General features: G+C 38.6%; 1 protein-coding gene across 1 annotated transcript in view; it reads right to left on the bottom strand.

Annotated features, from left to right (window-relative positions):
* si:ch211-196i2.1 (uncharacterized) overlaps positions 1-18,516 on the bottom strand; it is a 110,448-nt gene that overhangs the window by 66,028 nt on the left and 25,904 nt on the right. Inside the window, exons 2-5 of the mRNA XM_087843522.1 lie at positions 6,729-6,876; positions 6,295-6,453; positions 4,071-4,263; positions 344-478 (exon numbers count right to left, since the gene is read on the bottom strand). Of these exons, the coding sequence (XP_087699648.1) occupies positions 344-478; positions 4,071-4,263; positions 6,295-6,453; positions 6,729-6,876 (635 nt within the window). The remainder of the gene's footprint in view (positions 1-343; positions 479-4,070; positions 4,264-6,294; positions 6,454-6,728; positions 6,877-18,516) is intronic.

The following is an 18,516-nucleotide window of genomic DNA, read 5'->3' as shown; positions in this document are numbered from 1 at the left end:
TAAAAAAACCACAAACAAAGACTGTTCAAGCCTGCACTGATGAACAACACTCACGAGTTGTTAAATTCACCAGACTGGATCAAAACCACAGGAGTCAGTGCAGTTTTTATTTTAAATCCTCTGGTGATCTTTCATATTGCTTATATTAAATTATATAGCAGTGCCTGCTGTCAGTGAATTAACTGCAGGAGCCTGAGTGTTTGTGTTGTGGGCTTTAAAAGACATGGATGGCTTCACCTTAAATACCTCAGTGACATGTTTGAGGGCTGCTGTGTATACAAGCCAAAAGAAAATGTTCCTGATTTAATTTCTTTTGCCGTTTCTTTAAATCAGCGTTCCTCACCTGCAGCGGGTTGTTGGTGCGTGGTAAGCGGGGAAGCTTGGAGGCAGTGACACTGCAGAGGGGTGGGTGGTGGCTACAGTGCTGCTGGGCAGCATCTGGATCTCCCATCAGGAAGGCCAGCTGTCGAAGATGACCCTGCACAGAGAAATTAAAGAGCAACCAAACATGCAGTCTGAAAACACAATGTCAAAAAAGTAAATGTCTCTTCATGTCCTGCTTGTTATCCCCGTGAAATATCAGTTTGGATAGCCTGACATACTAGAAGTTTAACTTAATTTACCTATAACCGAACTGCGGTGATATTAAGTTGCAATATTTGAAAGAAAAAAATCAAAATATTTTAATATTAATATTTAATTTCAAAAAACTTTTCCTCATCTGTGTTACATGTGGGAAAGAAAGCTTTTAAGGAAATCTGAGAAGCCTAAAATTACCATGCCAAGTTCTAGCTCACTTCTACAGAGGAACATTAATAAGGATCCTAACTGGAAGCATTACAAACTGGAATGGGATGTCCATGACTAAATACCAGAAGGCACTGAAACTGCCCAGAAGATCACCAACACCCATCTACTGAGCATTAGTGATACTGGTGAGGTAAGACATATGCAGAGAGCCTGAGGCACACTAAAAATCAACAGTCACCCCTGATGCTATTCCAGCAAAGCATACAGAAGCTTCTACTGCCAAACGGCCAGACATTAGAACATACGCCACCATATTTATGTATTCCTTTAAAATGTTGTCAAAAGAAACTTTACATCTGCAGTTTTAATTATACAATATTGTATTGCATAAATATTCAGCAGCACTTCAATAACTACACCTGAACATGTAGCAACAACCTGCTTTGTGATAAATTTAGTCAGATGAACGTGAAAAGGTTTACATCTCTGCTGCATTTTATACTCTCAGGAGTGGAAGTTGTCACTTAAATATCAGAGCATTTTAAAAAGATGATAACAGTGCATTTCATGACATTTTACAGAGTAACACAAAAGTAATGTAAGGAGTAATGTAACTATTTTTTTCTCCAGGGTATAATTAAGTAATGAATTCCACTGCTTTTAAAAAAAAGTAACAAGTAATGTTAAGGACCCCAATACTGAATGTGAAGATAATGAAACCCAAATGAACAGACAAAAGCCGTCAGGTGAACACACACGCGCGCTCACACACACACACACACACACACACACACACACACACACACACACACACACACACACACACACACACACACACACACACACACACACACACACACACACACACACACACACACACACAGAGGGTTTACTGCAGGTCATGCATTTCACTGCAGTTCCCAGGGTCCTTTTCCAGTGAATCTCCGTCAGGCCAAGCAAGAAAAACAAATCATGAGCAAACCTCTGTCCTCAGGCTATGTTAATAAGAATGTGATGGTAGGTGAGAGCATGCCTCTGTGTTTGTGTGAGTGCAGCATGGCATAAGTTCCGTTGTTTAGGAGATAGATGCCCATGACTTTGAGACTTACTGAACCTAAAGTAAGTGAAACCATACATGAATGTTTACAATACTTGTAGAAATTACATTCCTTATGCAAATTTCTCGTTGTTTATCCAAATGAAAGCAATGAACTCCAGGTCCATTTTGGAAAAAGTAAAATGCATTTTAACAAGCTATTTGATCTCAGCTGCTTACAGAAGAAAAGTAAGAGACACACAGTCTGTAAGGACTTTAAGGAAAATCCATCTGAGAAATGTTATGTTTTATTTAACCCAGACCTGTGTTACTGTATATAAAGAGATAGTTTTAGAGATGTTTCATGTCCTCTGAAGAAGAACCAAATCTCAAGTATCTCTGTTAGAAAAATCCCATGATGACCTTGAAATAGACAGGGGATCAAACAACACATGTCTGCTAAACAGATGCATCTGCAGTACATTTTCATGAAGGACAAATATTTCTATTAATGTAATTGGTGATTGAAATATACAACAGACTTTTCTTCAAAACCAAATGCAGCTGTCACTCCTGGATCTTTACAATGTAGCCTAAAGTATGCAGCGTGTGCATATCTAAAGCAATCATGTACAAGTAATCAAATCCATTTTAAGAGCACACACTTTAGCACTTAGCAAATCACAGATTATTTTGTTTATTTACAGCACGAAGCAAAGCAAAGCACCCAGAAATTCCTGTTTCAACATGCCACACATTTTGCCTCTCTTTAAAATCATTTTTTTATGAGAACCTAATCCAGAACAAACAAAATTATTCTGAGAAGCTCTACTCATGCTGCACTGGATGGCAGTAATAGTTGCATATAAGTGCAGAGTTCATTAATATATGGTTTCACTGTGTCGAACACAAAAGATTGTCCAGAGATAAGACTGTCAGCACCTCAGGGATCTGTCGCCATGGGATAGATGGATGGAAAATCCATTTTAATTGTTGCTAAAAACAAATCCAGATGCTACCTCTATAACACTCGTCCTCACCCCCACTGTGATGCAGTCACTGCCTGCTCTGATCCTCAAGCTATATCCACAAAGCTTGTTATAGCAACTAATATCTACAATGCATTACGGGCCATCAAAATGCTCTTGAGATGCTCACATAAAAGTTTAAAGAACTATCAATGTCACATTTGATAACACAATTCTTAGGAGAAGCCCAGCAGGTGAATGAAAATAAGGAAGCACAGATTAGTGGTGAAAAGAAACAAAACGCAAAAAAGGTATCAAGAAAACAATTTAAAATAATGAGACATCAGCAAACCAAAGATCAAAGACTGAACAGAGGCACACATCCTAAATGAACACCAGGCAGAAGGATAATAAGACACAGGTTAACTAAAAAAAACAAAAAAAAAACTCCACAAAAAACAAAACTAAGGAAAGTTAAAAACACAGAAGCCTACTTGAAAAAAATAACCTTCAAAATGGTTAACTGGTTAACTGAAAGAGGTCAAAATCAGAGAGCACACAGGAAGATGCAGACATACAAAGAAAGCAGAAAAGGCTGAAGAACGTTTTAGCAAAACAAAAGCTAAAGTGAAATAAAAAAAACAATGAAACCATCATAGAAGCTAACACCGTAAAAACAACAGTGTGACGATGAACAGATCTCCTGAAGAATTTGTTTGGATATCTATCAAGCGACAATGACTAATACCATTGATTAATCACAAGAACAAGTCCACATGTTTCTGGATCAATTGCATACATCCAGATGCTGAATCCACCCATTTTAGTCTGTTTTGGATGCATGAAACACATTAAAATAAATGCAAAAACAAAACATGAACAGTACACGCTTAAGTCAATATGCAAGCATGTCTACAGACAGATTCTCTGCTTAAAATCAAAAACATGGTTTCCAAGCATCTTTGGGTCTGTGACGAAAAGATACATGGGTGGAATGTGTGCTCCTTCCTTTGCTCTTTACTTTTAGAAGGATGAACAGGAATTCATAACTTTTCAAAGTAAAAGAAAATCAACTGGACATCACACATGGCCATCTGTTTGGAAATAGTTGCTTTAATCTGTTCGTTGCATAGCAAAGTTGTTATTCATATGAAGTGCAACAAGAAACAAATAATAAAACAAATAAATAAAATGTTTTAAATCTAAACAGGACCAATCATACCGGATATTGTCAGGGTCTATGTACAATAAACAGAGGTGTCAGGGCTGGAGCCCCTTCTTTTTTTCATCAGTCAAAAAGTTGCAGAGCCACTTACTTCAAACGGAGTTTCAAAGCTCTCGATAATTCCTCCAACCATGAGCAGGCCGTCGGTGCTGATCCCCATGCCGTGGTAAACCCAGTCCACTCTCTCCAGCAGAGAGCAGTCCACATAGAGTGCGAGCCGCTTGGCAGCCACACTGATGGCCACATGGTGCCACTTTCCATCAGACAAACCACTAACCGGGAACCTGACAGACAGAGACACGCAGATCATTTGCTTTGTGTCTTAAAGTTCCTGTACGAATGTGACAAAGCAGTTGAGTTCAAAAAATGCTTTGGGCACTGTAATCATAGTAGGATAACTTTGTGTTGACATCTGGGTGCCGTCTAAATCTCAAGGACTCCACACATTCTGCTTTCTTTCATCAGGCTCAGCCAAACAAACAAACAAACAGAATGAGCTCTTGTTCTCTGAGAAGGTTTAATCATGTCTTTCAGTGTGGGCATGTGTGTAAGTCCTGTGACAGCACATAAAAAATCAATTAAAATACCCAAATTAAATTTGGCTGATCTCCCCTTTAAGGTCACCTCCTTGTATACTTAGTCTAGTTCCAGCTAGTACTTCATGAAAGTCAGATCCAACCACTTGTATGTCCGCTCTGTGATTTAACCAAAGACCTCAAACATTCACAGAATCAAACAGGTCAACTTGATCTCTGGATCTAGCCAAACTCTAATAGTAGAAACCTGATAGACATGCAGCTTCCTGTTAAAAAAGCTGAAATACAATCATTCATGTGCAAACAGTACAAGATAACTAGAGTATCTGTGTATGTCTATCTTTTGGCTCATTTCTGTATGCTGTCTTGCACTGATGTATTGCTTCAAGCTTTGTGGTTCTTTTAGAGGAGAAACCTGCCAAGAGTTACCTAATAAATCATTTCTCCAAAGAGACAGCCAAAAGCAGTCATCTTCAAATAGAAACACAGGCTGCAGACAAATATACCTCCACAGAGTTCTCCTTTGTCTAACCAACAAATTTGCATACAATTTTGCTATGAAGCAGGAACGGGCATGAGCTGTTCTCTAATACCTCAACATCTGGAGTTTGTCAGTGATGGTACCCATCACTGACAAAAAAACCTTGCACTCACTTGGCGGTATCTTGCTGGCAGACTTTGAGCAATTTTTAATCACTTCTGAATAATTCCTTTTATCTGCCAAAGAGGTTTCACGGGACTCGACACAAAAATAATTTATACTCAGTTTTAGGGCTGCACAATAAATCATTGCACCATCGAAGATGCGATGTGCATAACAGTCACATCACAGGACGTGCAATGTCAAAGTACAGCAAATTAGCTTGAACATATCAGACTACAGTTTGATTTTTTTCTCTTGGTGTGTGATACTAAAGGAAAACTTGCATGGTTCTCTTTCGTCATGACTCATCCAAAACAGGAGACTGTATGACTGTATCACACCAACTATAGAGTTTTTGGATTGACAGGAACTTTACTTATATAACAGTTTATTTAGTGAGTGAAACGCAGGCATGTGTGTACAGAGCAATGAGCATGGAAGAGAGAAAAAACAGAAAAGGGAGATTTGGCTGCCAAAAAAAATGGACTGAAAAGGTGAGCCAATTTATTTATCTAATCAGAGACAGGGCCGGACTTGATCAGATAGAGAGAAAAGTGGCTTGTTGTGCTGGTATCTTTTAGTGCCAACAAACTCAGTTCCCTTCCTATTTGCCAGTCTGCCCCTTTCCCACCGACAAACTGCAATCCAGGGCAGGTGAGTCACTGCAGCCCTATCAGTCCTTGATTAGAGAGGAGGCCAGAGAAAGGCTATTGATTACAGGGGTGCAATGAACCTGCACCTTTCAGTAGTGGTCTGCGCACTATTCTCCTCGCAGTGCCAAAGCACCTCAGATGTAATTCCGAGGACGTGAGCCATAATGGCAGACCCTCCGCTGCAAGCACAGAAAGGCTTCTTCATCAGTGATTGCACTGCGGAAACCAATTTTGTAGTCATAAAATTCAACAAATGATTGTTGACGCTCATTCCATAAGAATTAAAAGACACTTTTGGGTTGTTTTTTTTCTTCTTTTATTTTGAATTTCTATGCCCATTATGGATGGGTGCATTTATTCCAGATGGTGCCATTTAGAAACCACTAATGAAAATTATCTGATTTTATATTGCCCATATTGTACAGCCCTACTCACTTTCAAAATAATCTGGGTGGAGAAAAAAAAATCAAGAAGTGGACTCACTCATAGTGTCTCTGCTGCGTTCCTATGAAGATGATGGCATGAGCACTGATCCGCAGCTGCAGCATGACATGATTGTCGGGGCTGAGCATAGTGAAGACACTTCGTTCTTCCCTCTGAGGACTTTGCAACTGTACCAGCAAACTGAACTCATCTTCAAACCTAAACACAAAAACATCACTTAGCCATATAATTGGTACTCAAAGGATAAATATTACAGCTAAGTCCTCTTTAATAAGTTGCATGTGTGGGCACAAATTGTACTATAAACACCAGTGGATAGAAACATGTTGCTAATTATAATGTCACACGATAAAAATAAACAGAAAACTCACAGGAGGACTGGAAAAATGACCATTATGATTTTTTTCCTAACTTTACCTTCAACAAGAGCAAGATAGAGCAGGAAAAAGTGAGAGACGAAGAAGACATTTTACCCATCGATGAAGATCTGTCTCAGAGGGAGGGCCAAGGTGGAGTACTGTCCCACCTGCAGGACTGGACACTTGCTCTCACCCACAGTCATGGAGGCATTACTGCTGTTTGTGATATGAAAAGAAAGCTCCTGCAGGATGTTCACTTCATCTGTTGGGAGACAATATAGAAAACGCTCATCACCTAAAGTAATGATTCTCAAGGTGTTTTAATAATGCACCTGGTTGGCAGGGAGGCAACTCTTGCCCACTGTTTCATACCCGCTTCATTTTGATTTCTGTTGTTACTGATAAGAAGGCCCAAGTTTCAAGGTGTACTGCTGTATTTAACCAGAGATTCTGCCTGTACCACATCAATCAAAACAAAACTGCAGTAATTTAGTTTTGTAGGTGTCTCTGTTCTCACGCCTCCCCAAAAGCAGCAAAAGAATCGTCTCACAACAGAGCAGGCATCAGTGACAACAGAGATGGCACTGAATAAGTCAGAAATAACCTGAATAACATGAAATGTTGGAACTAGAGCACTTGAGGGGAGGTGGGTTGTAAAACAGCTTGCAGAGGCAGCCGTAACTGTTGGAAGCTAACACATGTTATAGCCCACCCTAAAGGAAACTCGGCTGTGCATTCCTGCAGAATATAACATGTGACATACTGAATTTACTTTTTAAAGTCAATCAACTATATTTCAAGTATTTTAACAATTACAAGTCTTGAATTCATTGATTCCTTATATTTTGCTACTGAAATGGGAAAAGGGTGTAACAATTTCTTCAAACCTCTGCAACTGTATATGGAAGTTTGGTATATTAGGCAAAAACAGAGTCTTTATAATTCTAAAGAGTCAATATTTAGTATGACCACTTTAACACAGCCTATTCTCTTAGTACCGAGTAGTAGTCTTCACAAATAGTTCTCCAGGCTTCTTAAAGGTCATTCAAAGCTCTTCTTTGGACGTTGGCTGCCTTGTGTTCTGTTCTCTGTCAATATAATCCTACTCTGCTACAGTAATGTTGATGTCCGTGCTCTGGGGAGACCAATCATAATTTCATACATTTTGATTTGGATCTCCAACACTACTGGTGAAAATGCAGCCCCAAACCATGACTCATCACTCTATCAAACCTTTTGCCACATGATTTTCAGTCCAGATCTTGCGTAATTTGGCATACCGCAGCCTCTTCTCCCTTTTCTTGAGTAGATGGATGGCTGTCAAGGAGCCATCCATCCACAGAGACCATTTCTGATGAAGCTACAGATCTTTGGGAATCACCTTGTTGGTGCAAAAAAAAAAAAAAGCCCAAACATTTTTTGCCTGTTAAATTATATTGTCTTTGACACTTTTCAACTAAATACTACTGCTCAGTTCAACTTTAACAAATATACAAGAAAGTCTGGCTACGTGGAAGGAAAACATTAAGAAATTAGGGTTTTTGCACAGTACCGTACTTTACCTATCTATGCCAAATCAACAAGGTGTGCTGCAGTAACTTCCTATTGTTTTCATCACACTAGCATGCACCTGTACCTGTAAACAAAAACATTTGTTACCTTCCTTAATAAGCCCATCTATACAAAACCAGGCCCATAACAAAATCTTCTTTTCAGCCTAATGTGGAAGAATTTGGCCTGCACAGGGCCTTGAGCTCAACCCCATCCAACATCCTTGAGATGAAGGCTCAAGTGTCCACATACTTTTGGCCATGTAATATAAGTGTTTCAAGATTAATGCAACCAGGCGGCGACCATGTGTGTTGTAGGCGCACCAAATCATTCAGTCTGCTAGAACTTAAGAGAAACCTTAGCATGCTGTGAACACAGCACTCACTGTTGGCATTACTAAAAAGCGGAAAACCACTTGCGGTGCTGTTGCCTTTTAACGGTGCAGAGGGCTGTTACATATTTTAACCTGTTTTTTTTTCTTTTTCTCTTTTTGCTGCCTTACAGTACTAAACAGTGTTTTACCCCTCCCCCATTGACTTATTTTCTGTCATTAGATAGACATTACCACATGTGAGCAGGTAAAGTGCCATTCGTCACGACATGCCCACAGGTGGGCTCGTTCATTACTCTGTACTTGAAGAACTCCTTTCAGAGGATTATGAACGCAGCTTTTCATCATATTTGGAGAAACTGAGTCACCGTTCTTAAGAAGACTGGCATTGTTATATGGTAGTCACACACTCACCTGGGAGCTCACTGAGATCCCTCTAAACCAAAATGCCAATGTCATTACATAAGGTGCAGGCCTAAGATTAATTATGCTAACAGAGTAGGAGTATTTGAGCATGATGTGAGAGAAAAAAACCTAACTAAATATCACTGTCTGAGCACACAACAGCAAGGGTGATTTTGACTTTTTTTTGAAGATACATAATTATTCCAGCAGAATAAATTAAATAAATTTTTAAAAATATTTTATTTTTTTAATTGATAAATCTGTGTCTGTCAGCCCCATCGTAGACCCACAGGCTCTGTCCCGCTGGCAGCAAAGCTGCACAAATCACCGCTCGACGAGGGCAGCGTGATCACACTCTTCTGCTCGGAGGAAATACATTTCTGACAGACCCAGTGTCACATCAGTAATTTCAACATAAAATCACTTAGAAGTAAAGAAGGCAGAAAGAACTAAAACAGGCAGATGATAAAAGAATCAGAAATTGAAGTAACAAGAGGTAAAGCGCATAAAAGCAGCTGGTGCAAGCATTTTACTTAAATAACCAAGTGAACAGATACACTCATTGACCCCTTTGTTTCTAATGAGCCAGTTCCTTGGAAGTTACTTGGAAAACAAAGTCAAGATGACCTGCTGAAGTTCAAAGTGATCATCAGAATGGGGAAGAAAGGTGATGTAAGTGACTTTGAATGTGGTCTTGTTGCTGGTGCCAGATGGGCTGGTCTGAGTACTTCAGAAACTGCTGATCTCCTGTGATTTTCCCACACAACCATCTCTGAGGTTTACAAATAATGGTCTAAAAAGGAAAATTATTCAGTGAGTGGCAGTTCTCCGAGTGAAAATGCTTTGTTAACACCAGTGTTGGTCAAGTTACTTGAAAAAAGTAATCAGTAACTAATTACTTCCCCAAAAAAGTAATCCCGTTACCTTACTGATTACTTATTTTCAAAAGTAATTAATAACTTAGTTTCTTAGTTACTTAGTTACTTTTTAAAAACACGATTTACAACCCGAATAGGTAATAAAGCGATAGATCTTTCAGCCCAATTCTACTTTTTCTGCATCATCATACAAAGTGTGATCAAATCGAAAAGTCTCTTTTTTTAACTTGTTTTATTAGTTTTAATCTTTTAATTTTATGCATCAAGTAAAAATTAAATTATATATAAGATTCTCTGACTTGAAGAAATTAGTTTAACATTTAAACCTATTTTCTGCACATTCCAGCACATAAAATAAAATATTTTTTGTGTTTACACTCAGTCTTTCAAATAGATGCAAGTAAAACACAGCAGAAAACAAATAAAATCAAAGACTCATCGGTCCTGTTGCTCTATTTTCACCTGTAAAGCAGGAGTGGGGTAGGCGGAGGTTTACCCTGGTGCAGGTGTGCCGCAGCGGTCAGTGGAAGAATCCACGAGTTTCTCTGTGAATTTCCCATTACGTCGTAGCTACTCGGTGCTTGTTTAGGGGGTTTTTTTTCGCTGTAAAAAGAAGTTTTCTTCCCACACACAACGGACACTAATGTTTTTGTCACTTTTTATGGAATCAAACTCAAAGTAAGGTCAGTACTTCCACGCTTTAAACGCTGCACGCTCATACTCTCTCCCGCACTCGATATATTATCCATTGTTGATCTGCACACAGCTGTTGTCACGAACGTCGCACTCGCTTACGTCATTGTCATGAGACATACTCGCAAAAAAATCATGGTTTTAGTAACGCAGCGTTCCTACAGGAAAGTAACAGTAATCTAATTACCGTTTTTGCGATAGTAATCCCTTACTTTACTCGTTACTTTAAAAAAGTAATCAGATTACAGTAACGCCTTACAAGTAACACGTTACTGCCCATCTCTGGTTAACACTAGATTTACTAAACCTGCGCAAATTTGCGTAAATCCCCTGAACCTAAAACCTAGAATTACTGACTTTTTATTTTCTGGTGCAAGTCCCAAGGTGTTATTCACCCCTGCTGAGATTTTCACAGGTCATCAGCTCGATTCTCCTCCTGCTTTTGTTGTGCAAACCACCTTTGAGGCCTGGCACATTTGCATTTGTTGACTCAGACTACCTCAGATCCAAGGCAGGAGAAAAATCTGTGTTACAACCTTCAAAAATGCCTCGCGTATCTATACAAAATATCCCACACATTGACTGACCTGCAAATATGAAAGACACACATTCACAATATAAGGAAATACAAGTCTGTTTAATTTATAAAAAAAATGTGTGAAAACAGAATGAAACGTTGCTAATACAATGACATGAGTGACATGTGTGATCTCTCCAGCTTTGCATGTTCTCTCCTCTGCCTGTTCATGTAAAAATAGCAAAAATTTACAGTGGCCCTGAGAGGCCAAATGGATTGCAAATTCAGAAAACACTTGCAAAAAGAAAAATGCTGCAAAAAGAAAAACACCTGGAAAAAAAAAAACGCTGCAAAAGCACACAAGACACAACCAGGAAATTGTCATTGCAGAAAAGTGGACAGTGCAAGACAAAAGCAGCAAAAATAAAAACTGTACCAAGAGTAGTGGACTATACAAACAATCTGGAGACATAAATATGGACACGTGCATATTGTGTATATGCACAACACTGTGTATATATCTTTATGAACAGGAATGCAATGTAGTGACAAAGATTGGCAATAACTAATATTGCATATGAGAAATATTGCACATAGAATCTACCAAGGTGTATTGTAGGCTGCAGGTACTTTGAGTCTGACAATGATTGGAAGGAAAGACCTTCTGGATCTCTCCTGGTTGGGGGTTGGGGAAGGGTGTGTTTGCACAACAAAAGCAGGAGAACAATGGAGCTGAAGGCCTGTGAAAATCTCAGTGGGGTGCTAGGAAGTGTTAGGTTCAGGGAATTTACGCAAATTTGCATAGGGTTAGTAAATCTAGTTGTAGGGACTTGCACCAAGGAAAAAAGGGTCAGTAATTCTACAGAGGTCAGAGGACAATGGCCAGACTGCTTTGAGTTCAATGAATCCTTAGGCTGAGTCCTTAGGTGGGTGTTCAGCCTAAGGACCAAACAGTGAGTTTCGATGAAATGCTTTGTAATAACGAAAACTTTAAAAAGACAGGGAGTGAGCAAATGAACAGTAGTAGTGGAGTGATATAAGACCACCTCTTTGACCTTTTAAGTGTCCAACAGTTACTCTACCTGAGGCATAAATCTGCAAGTCATGCAGGGTTGCTTAGACTGGAGAACAGTAAGTAACAAAAGTCAGTGCAGGATGAGATGAATGTAAGCTGACCTAAATCCAACACTCATTATGTTTCAGTCCATCTGATGTTATCAGGTTGCACCTCAGAATGTTCAAGGACTCAGCGATGCAGTGATCCTGATCTGGGAGGAGAAACCCCAGGACACCATTCATTGTCTCATTATGGGCATGCCCCAACTTCAGGCATGTATACAAGCATGTGGGGACTGCACAAAGGCATGAGCAACACTTTGAGTTGCTGCAGCAGCCTGCTGCCTCATTTCTCCACTTTGATTTTTGCGTGTCTTTGAATTCAGCCCTTTCCAGGTTGATAATTTTCATTTCTATCAAACAATGTGGAATCCTTTCATACCCAACACATTACCCAGTCTATATCAGTATAGATATCGCACATGATCTTTTTTCTTTTGAGAACTGATGTGTCATTATATTCTTTTGAACAGTGTATTCCTCAAGTATTGAAAGGTATAATTAACCACAAAACAATTCTGTATTTCCATCTACCTTTAAAAATAACAATACTATAACCCAGATGGCACAGTCAAGATTGTGGCATCGATGATGTTACAATGTCATTCTTCCATAATAATGTAATCACGTGTATCTTAAACATGTCACAGGAGATTCAGCAGTTTGTGGTTAATTATTAGGAAAACCAGGCATTTACCAGGGTTTCTTTTGATTCAAAATTACATAATCTTGAAACAATTGCACCGAAGCACAATAATAATATTAACATCAGTCACACAAACCACAAAGTCCTCTGTCATAGATTGACCTATGAAAAATTGCTGAAGCTACAGTATCTAAATAAGCAATAGTTTATAGCCCGAGGAATTAGAAAAATTTTCTCACACAGTTGCTGATCTAATGTGCTGATGGTCTTTATTAAGCCCCAGTTGTGTGTGAGCATTCAAGAAAAAAAACATTTTGTGTGCCAAACAAAGTGCCCTTAAGGAAAACCTTCCCCCAGCGCCGTAATGAAAGGATCAAGCCATTACGACAGGGCGGGGGTGAAGAGGAGGGAGAGAACTGCTGCCAATCATGCCTGTTCTGTTTCCTGCAAAAGTAAAACAGATGTTTGATGCCTTCAAATGTGTGAACACTAAGGACTCTTAGGGTTAGTCCAGTCTTTGGGAAACTGCTATTTACCCTATGTAGCCACAGACTTAGATTTTCTATATGATTCAGTATTTCAGTGGCCAGTTACTGGGCAGATGTTTTGAATTAAAATTAAAATTCAGTGACTCCCCCAAGATGTTGTCATTCAGTTTGACCAATTAGGCCTCATCCAATTATTCATCTTAAAGTTGTGTGGAGTTCAGCTAGGTCCTAAATTAAGATATTAATCTTTGCTGCTTGATGCTTGTAAGTTATTACTCATCAAAATTCTCCGATACCTTTCTTTTCCAGTTTCCCTTTTAAGATTTTACACCCAGCACCATGCATGCACCAGGCAAGAACATTGCTAGTCTCTTGAGGGGTTAACACACAGATGGCAAACACCTCAGAAACACCAGAAATACTTCTTTTGCTTTATGTGTCCGACTGAAGCTCAGTACTGGCAGGTGAAAAGAAGCAGGTGTGCCCTGGAGCCAAAAAAGGACAATTGTAGAGTCTGTTGGGTGGTCAAACAACACCCCCTCTGTGAAGCCAGGCTTCTCAACTGCCATCAAGTGTGGCCATTCAGAGCAGGTATAAATACCTCTGCTTTTCAAAAATTCTACAAAGGGGCTGGTTATGAGCCTTTCCCCATGTCTCACCTTTAGCCATGAAAACAACAACAGCGCAGAGTGAAGACAAGAGTAACCAAAGAACCTGAAGTTGGAATTTATTTTCGCCTAATATGTTTTGTGCATATCTTAAAGCTGAATTGGGATTCCCATGCTGTAATTTTAAATATTTTGTTACTATATAACACAGATAACTTTGTCTTTTTATGCATCCCAACAGTAAAACACATGACAGCCATTCTGTTGTATTCTGATCTAGAAAAGACCAGTCAATACAGATCGTGTTGGACTAAACTGGCATATAACCAGGTTTTTATCTTTTCTTTTTCTTTTTTTAAATTTTAGAGAACAACAGTGCAACAAATACAAACAAACAAACAAACAAACAAAACAAAAGCAAAACAAAAAAGAAAAGGAAAGAAAAAAAAACCACATACATGGGGAGAGTACCGAAGAGGAAGGAAAAAGCATAAGATATATATGATATATAAGAGTATATCAGGGGTCCAAAAAGAACCAGGTCAGGGAGTACCCAGATTTAGACAATTTTACTGAAGTACAGTTTTTCAGCAACGTTGGGGTGCCCGACTCCTCCAAAGATCAAAGATCCTTGTTTGCCACTTTGCTAACCTAATTATTTATTATTATAGTAATTTTTATTATTATTCTTGTTACTATTATTATTATCAATTTATCTATTATTATTTAATATATATGCTTTTACGTATATAGTTAAGTTAATTTGGGTCAGCCGCACCAGCGCCACTGGGACAACAGGGCCCCCGGAAACCCATGTATCAATCATACTTCCAAAACCTTACAAAAAGTCAGATCTTGTTGGTTTAACATATTCAGTACATTTTGACCACTGTTCATAGAACTTGGATGACAGTTTTTCCATGTTGTAGATTTCATTGATTATATTGATCCAGTCCTGTGATGGTGGTTCGACCTTTAACCATTTTCTTGTAATTGCCTTTTTGCTAGCAATCAAAACAATTGCCAACAATCTTATATCAGACTTCTTCCAATTTTGCGTATTTACATCCCCCAAATATATACACTGAAATGAACAGGGGATTTTAACTCCAAAAATGTTATTTATATGATTACAAATATAGGACCAAAATGACCTTAGTACATTACATTCCCAGAAGATATGATAATGATTGGCCGCAGAGGATCTACAAAGCCTCCAACATGAATCACCACTTCCCTGGTGCCTTTTTTGAATTGGTGTAATAAAGTATCTCATTAGGTTTCTCCATCCAAACTCTCACCATGTATTGGAGATTGTTGTGGTCCACTGCAGTTGACACATTTTTGCCCAATTTTCACTAGGAATAAGTACACTGCCTTCCGTCTCCCACCTTCTCTTGAAAAAGTTTCCACAAAACCCAATTCACTGTTTTCCATTATAATTTTAATGTTTTGATCAAAGTAATGCCTGACTTGTAGATACCTATAAAAATTATCTTGACCCAACCTATATTTTTGTTTTAATGTCTTGAAACTCAAAAATGTCAAATGGGCAAATAGAGAAAACAGAAGGGCAGAGGTCCCGCATTCTTGATGGGTTCCGCGTTCTAGTCTGATAGATTTTGTCAAGTCTCCACTGATTTTAATCCTAGCAGTTGGTCTAGTGTATAGTGCAGTGACTGTGTCAATTATACCGGAATGGAAGCCAAATCTGCTCATGACTTTGTATAGAAATTCCCATCTCATGGAGTCGAACGCTTTTTCTGCATCCAAACTTATAAGTGTTTCCAGATTACTTTTTTTTTTTTTTTTACATATTTCATAATCAATAAAGTTTTCCTAATATTGTCCTGAGTTTGTCTTTGTCTAATAAAACCAGTTTGGTCTTTATGGATGATTTCTGGTAGAACTGTCTCTAGTTGTTTACAGATTATGGAGGTAAAAAGTTTTTAATCAATATTAAGTACACTTACTGGTATTATGTAATTCCCACATTCTAATTTGTCTTTATTCTCTTTAGGAATTATAGAAATTATAGCCTCATTCCATGAAGGTGGTATAGTTCTTTTTTCCAACACCCAGTTGAATGTTTTTACCAATGTTGAGACAAGTTGTTCTTTCATAATTTTGTACCATTGACAATTAAATCTGCCCGCCCCAGGGGCCTTACCATTTTTTAGTGTTTTAATGGCCTGTTCAACTTCCTCTTTAGTTATATATGATATGAGTCTCGTATTTTGGTCATTTGTAACTTGGCACAGCTCCAATTTTGCTAAAAATATATCAATGGCTTCCTTACTGCTACATTCTTTGGGTTGGGAATACAAGTTTTGATAGTAATCTTCAAAGCATTGTTTTTTTTCAGGGTTAGTTTCTATCCTATATCTTACTGGATGTTTAATTTTGTGAATTGTTCTTTCTGCCTGTTGTTTTCTTAACCTGTACGACAGACGTTTTAATGCTTTAATGCCTCCTGTGTCATAATACCATTGTTTTGTAAATAGAAGGTTCTTTTGAACCTCTTCTGTATTTACTACATCTATCTCCCTCTGTACTGCTTTTATTTTTTATCTTGGCTGAATTACATAGTGAAACTGAGTTTTCTTTCACTATTTTTCTAAGTTTACTTTCCAGCTCATGTAGCTTTTGCTTTCTGCACTACTTTAACACAGAGGAGATGGCTATGATCTTACCACAAACAACTGCTTTTAAGGCATCCCATAATATTACTGGTGAAACCTTATCGTTGTATTCTAAGTAAGATTGAATTTCTAATTTTAATGTGTCTTTAACTTCTGTTTTATTCAGAATGTTTGCATTTATCCTCCAAATAGTAGATTTTGTTTCATTAGCTATGTTAAGTGTCAAGTACACAGGCTCATGATCTGAAATGGTACAAGTACCAAAGTCATATTCAACTAATCTGCATCTATTGCTTTTAAACTTCAGGAAAAAGTCAATTCAGGAGTAAACATTGTGCGCTGAGGAATAGTGGGTACAGTCCCGTACAGTAAGGTTATGTCCCCCTCCATATATCCACTATTCCAAGTAGGGTTGTTCGATATAACGATATATAATGTCTATCGTTTCATTTTAGGCTATCGTTTGTTTCGTGGTGTTGCAAAATAAACTGTTTACGACAATATGTTTTCATGGTTTTGATGGTAACTGTAGTGGCTATATTAATTTCCTTCCTATTAAGTTCTCTCTTTCTCTTATATTTAATATAACCGCACTACGGACGGACAAGCGACTGTTTTTATGCGTTGTTGTTAGCAACAATGACGGTAAAACCCTCGCGTGTCTGCTTGTTTATTTTCCACATAAACCTTTCACAATAAAGCTCAAGATCCTGTTGAGACTTTTCAAAATAAACTGAATCACGTGAAAGAGTATGCAGAGTATTTACCGATGAGAAGCAAAAAAAAAGAGTCGTCAGGTGCTAAAAAATAAACCTTAGACTCAAACGTTAGAACAGGCTTTTCCCCGCAGCACGCCGCGTAATAAATACTCACAAAGAAAACGGCGGCCGTTACAACCTATGTCTAAAAATGTATAGTTTAATGCATCGGTAAAACACTCGACTCCAGATACATGACGCCAGAATTTACAGAAAATGTTAAATTTTTGTGATTTATATCATTATCTGACGATAGATGTTTTATATCGGGATATGAGATTTTGGTCATATCGCACAGCCCTAGCTCTTTCATGTAATTATTAACCTTTTCACTAGGGATGGGTACCGGTATCCAGTGCCATGATGGCACCGGTTCTGACATAAACTGTAGTAACCAGACCGAAAAGCAGCGCACATTTCGGTGCTTTTTTCTGTGCTTTTTTTTTCTGAGATGTCATACACTTTGAATTCTAGCCAATCATTTTACCTTTGCAAGCGTAGTAGGCGGGTCCAGGTACGTACGTTCTTTTAGAGCAGAGCTACAGATTAAAAATGCCCAAGACGAAGCGGTCAAAAGTCTGGCTGTACTTCACAGCAAAAGATGCAAACTCAGCAGCCTGCAACAAGTGTTTTAAGGTAATACTGTGCAAAGGAGGTAACACCTCAAATCCGATGAAACACCTGGTGACGCATAGCGTTTTTTTAAAAGCAGAGAAATGCGCCGTATTTGATAGCTTGCTGCGAGACCTCACACCGAGCACATCTACTGCGGGTGTGGTGCCTGTTATCGGACCTGGAGTTAGCAACATCCCCCAAAAACCCGAAGAGGAGAGTCCTGGCCCCTAGCGCTGCCAGTGTAGCAGAAATGATGACGAATGATGATGGCAGCAGCAGCCGTTCTTCTCTGCGTGAGTAGCTTAATGTTGTTCGTGTGTAATTTATGCTGAGTAAGCTAACCACGTTATTACATTAATGCATGTAAGGTGAACTAGCAAACATCATCATAGCTACATGCGGCTGTCTTCTTGTTGATGGCAGATACTCCCTTCACCCTGGCCAAAAAGGCTAAAATGACCAAAGAAAAAGTGGGAAACAGCTAAACATGAGAGGTTTTTGGACAAAGTTTGTTTTTTCCATTGATTAAGCACTGCTTCCAGCCAAGAGTGATACCATATATGCCCCATAGCTGCAGAAAAGGCTAACATTGTTATCTTTTTCCAAAAATCCCCCAGCTGAACATGAGAGGTTTTTGGACCAATTTTGTGTTCT

This window comes from Neolamprologus brichardi, chromosome 7, assembly GCF_056152115.1.
Source record: "Neolamprologus brichardi isolate AB-2024 chromosome 7, ASM5615211v1, whole genome shotgun sequence".
Lineage (NCBI taxonomy): Eukaryota > Metazoa > Chordata > Actinopteri > Cichliformes > Cichlidae > Neolamprologus > Neolamprologus brichardi.
Note: the sequence above shows the minus strand (reverse complement) of the source record. Positions and strands in the feature narration are given on the sequence as shown.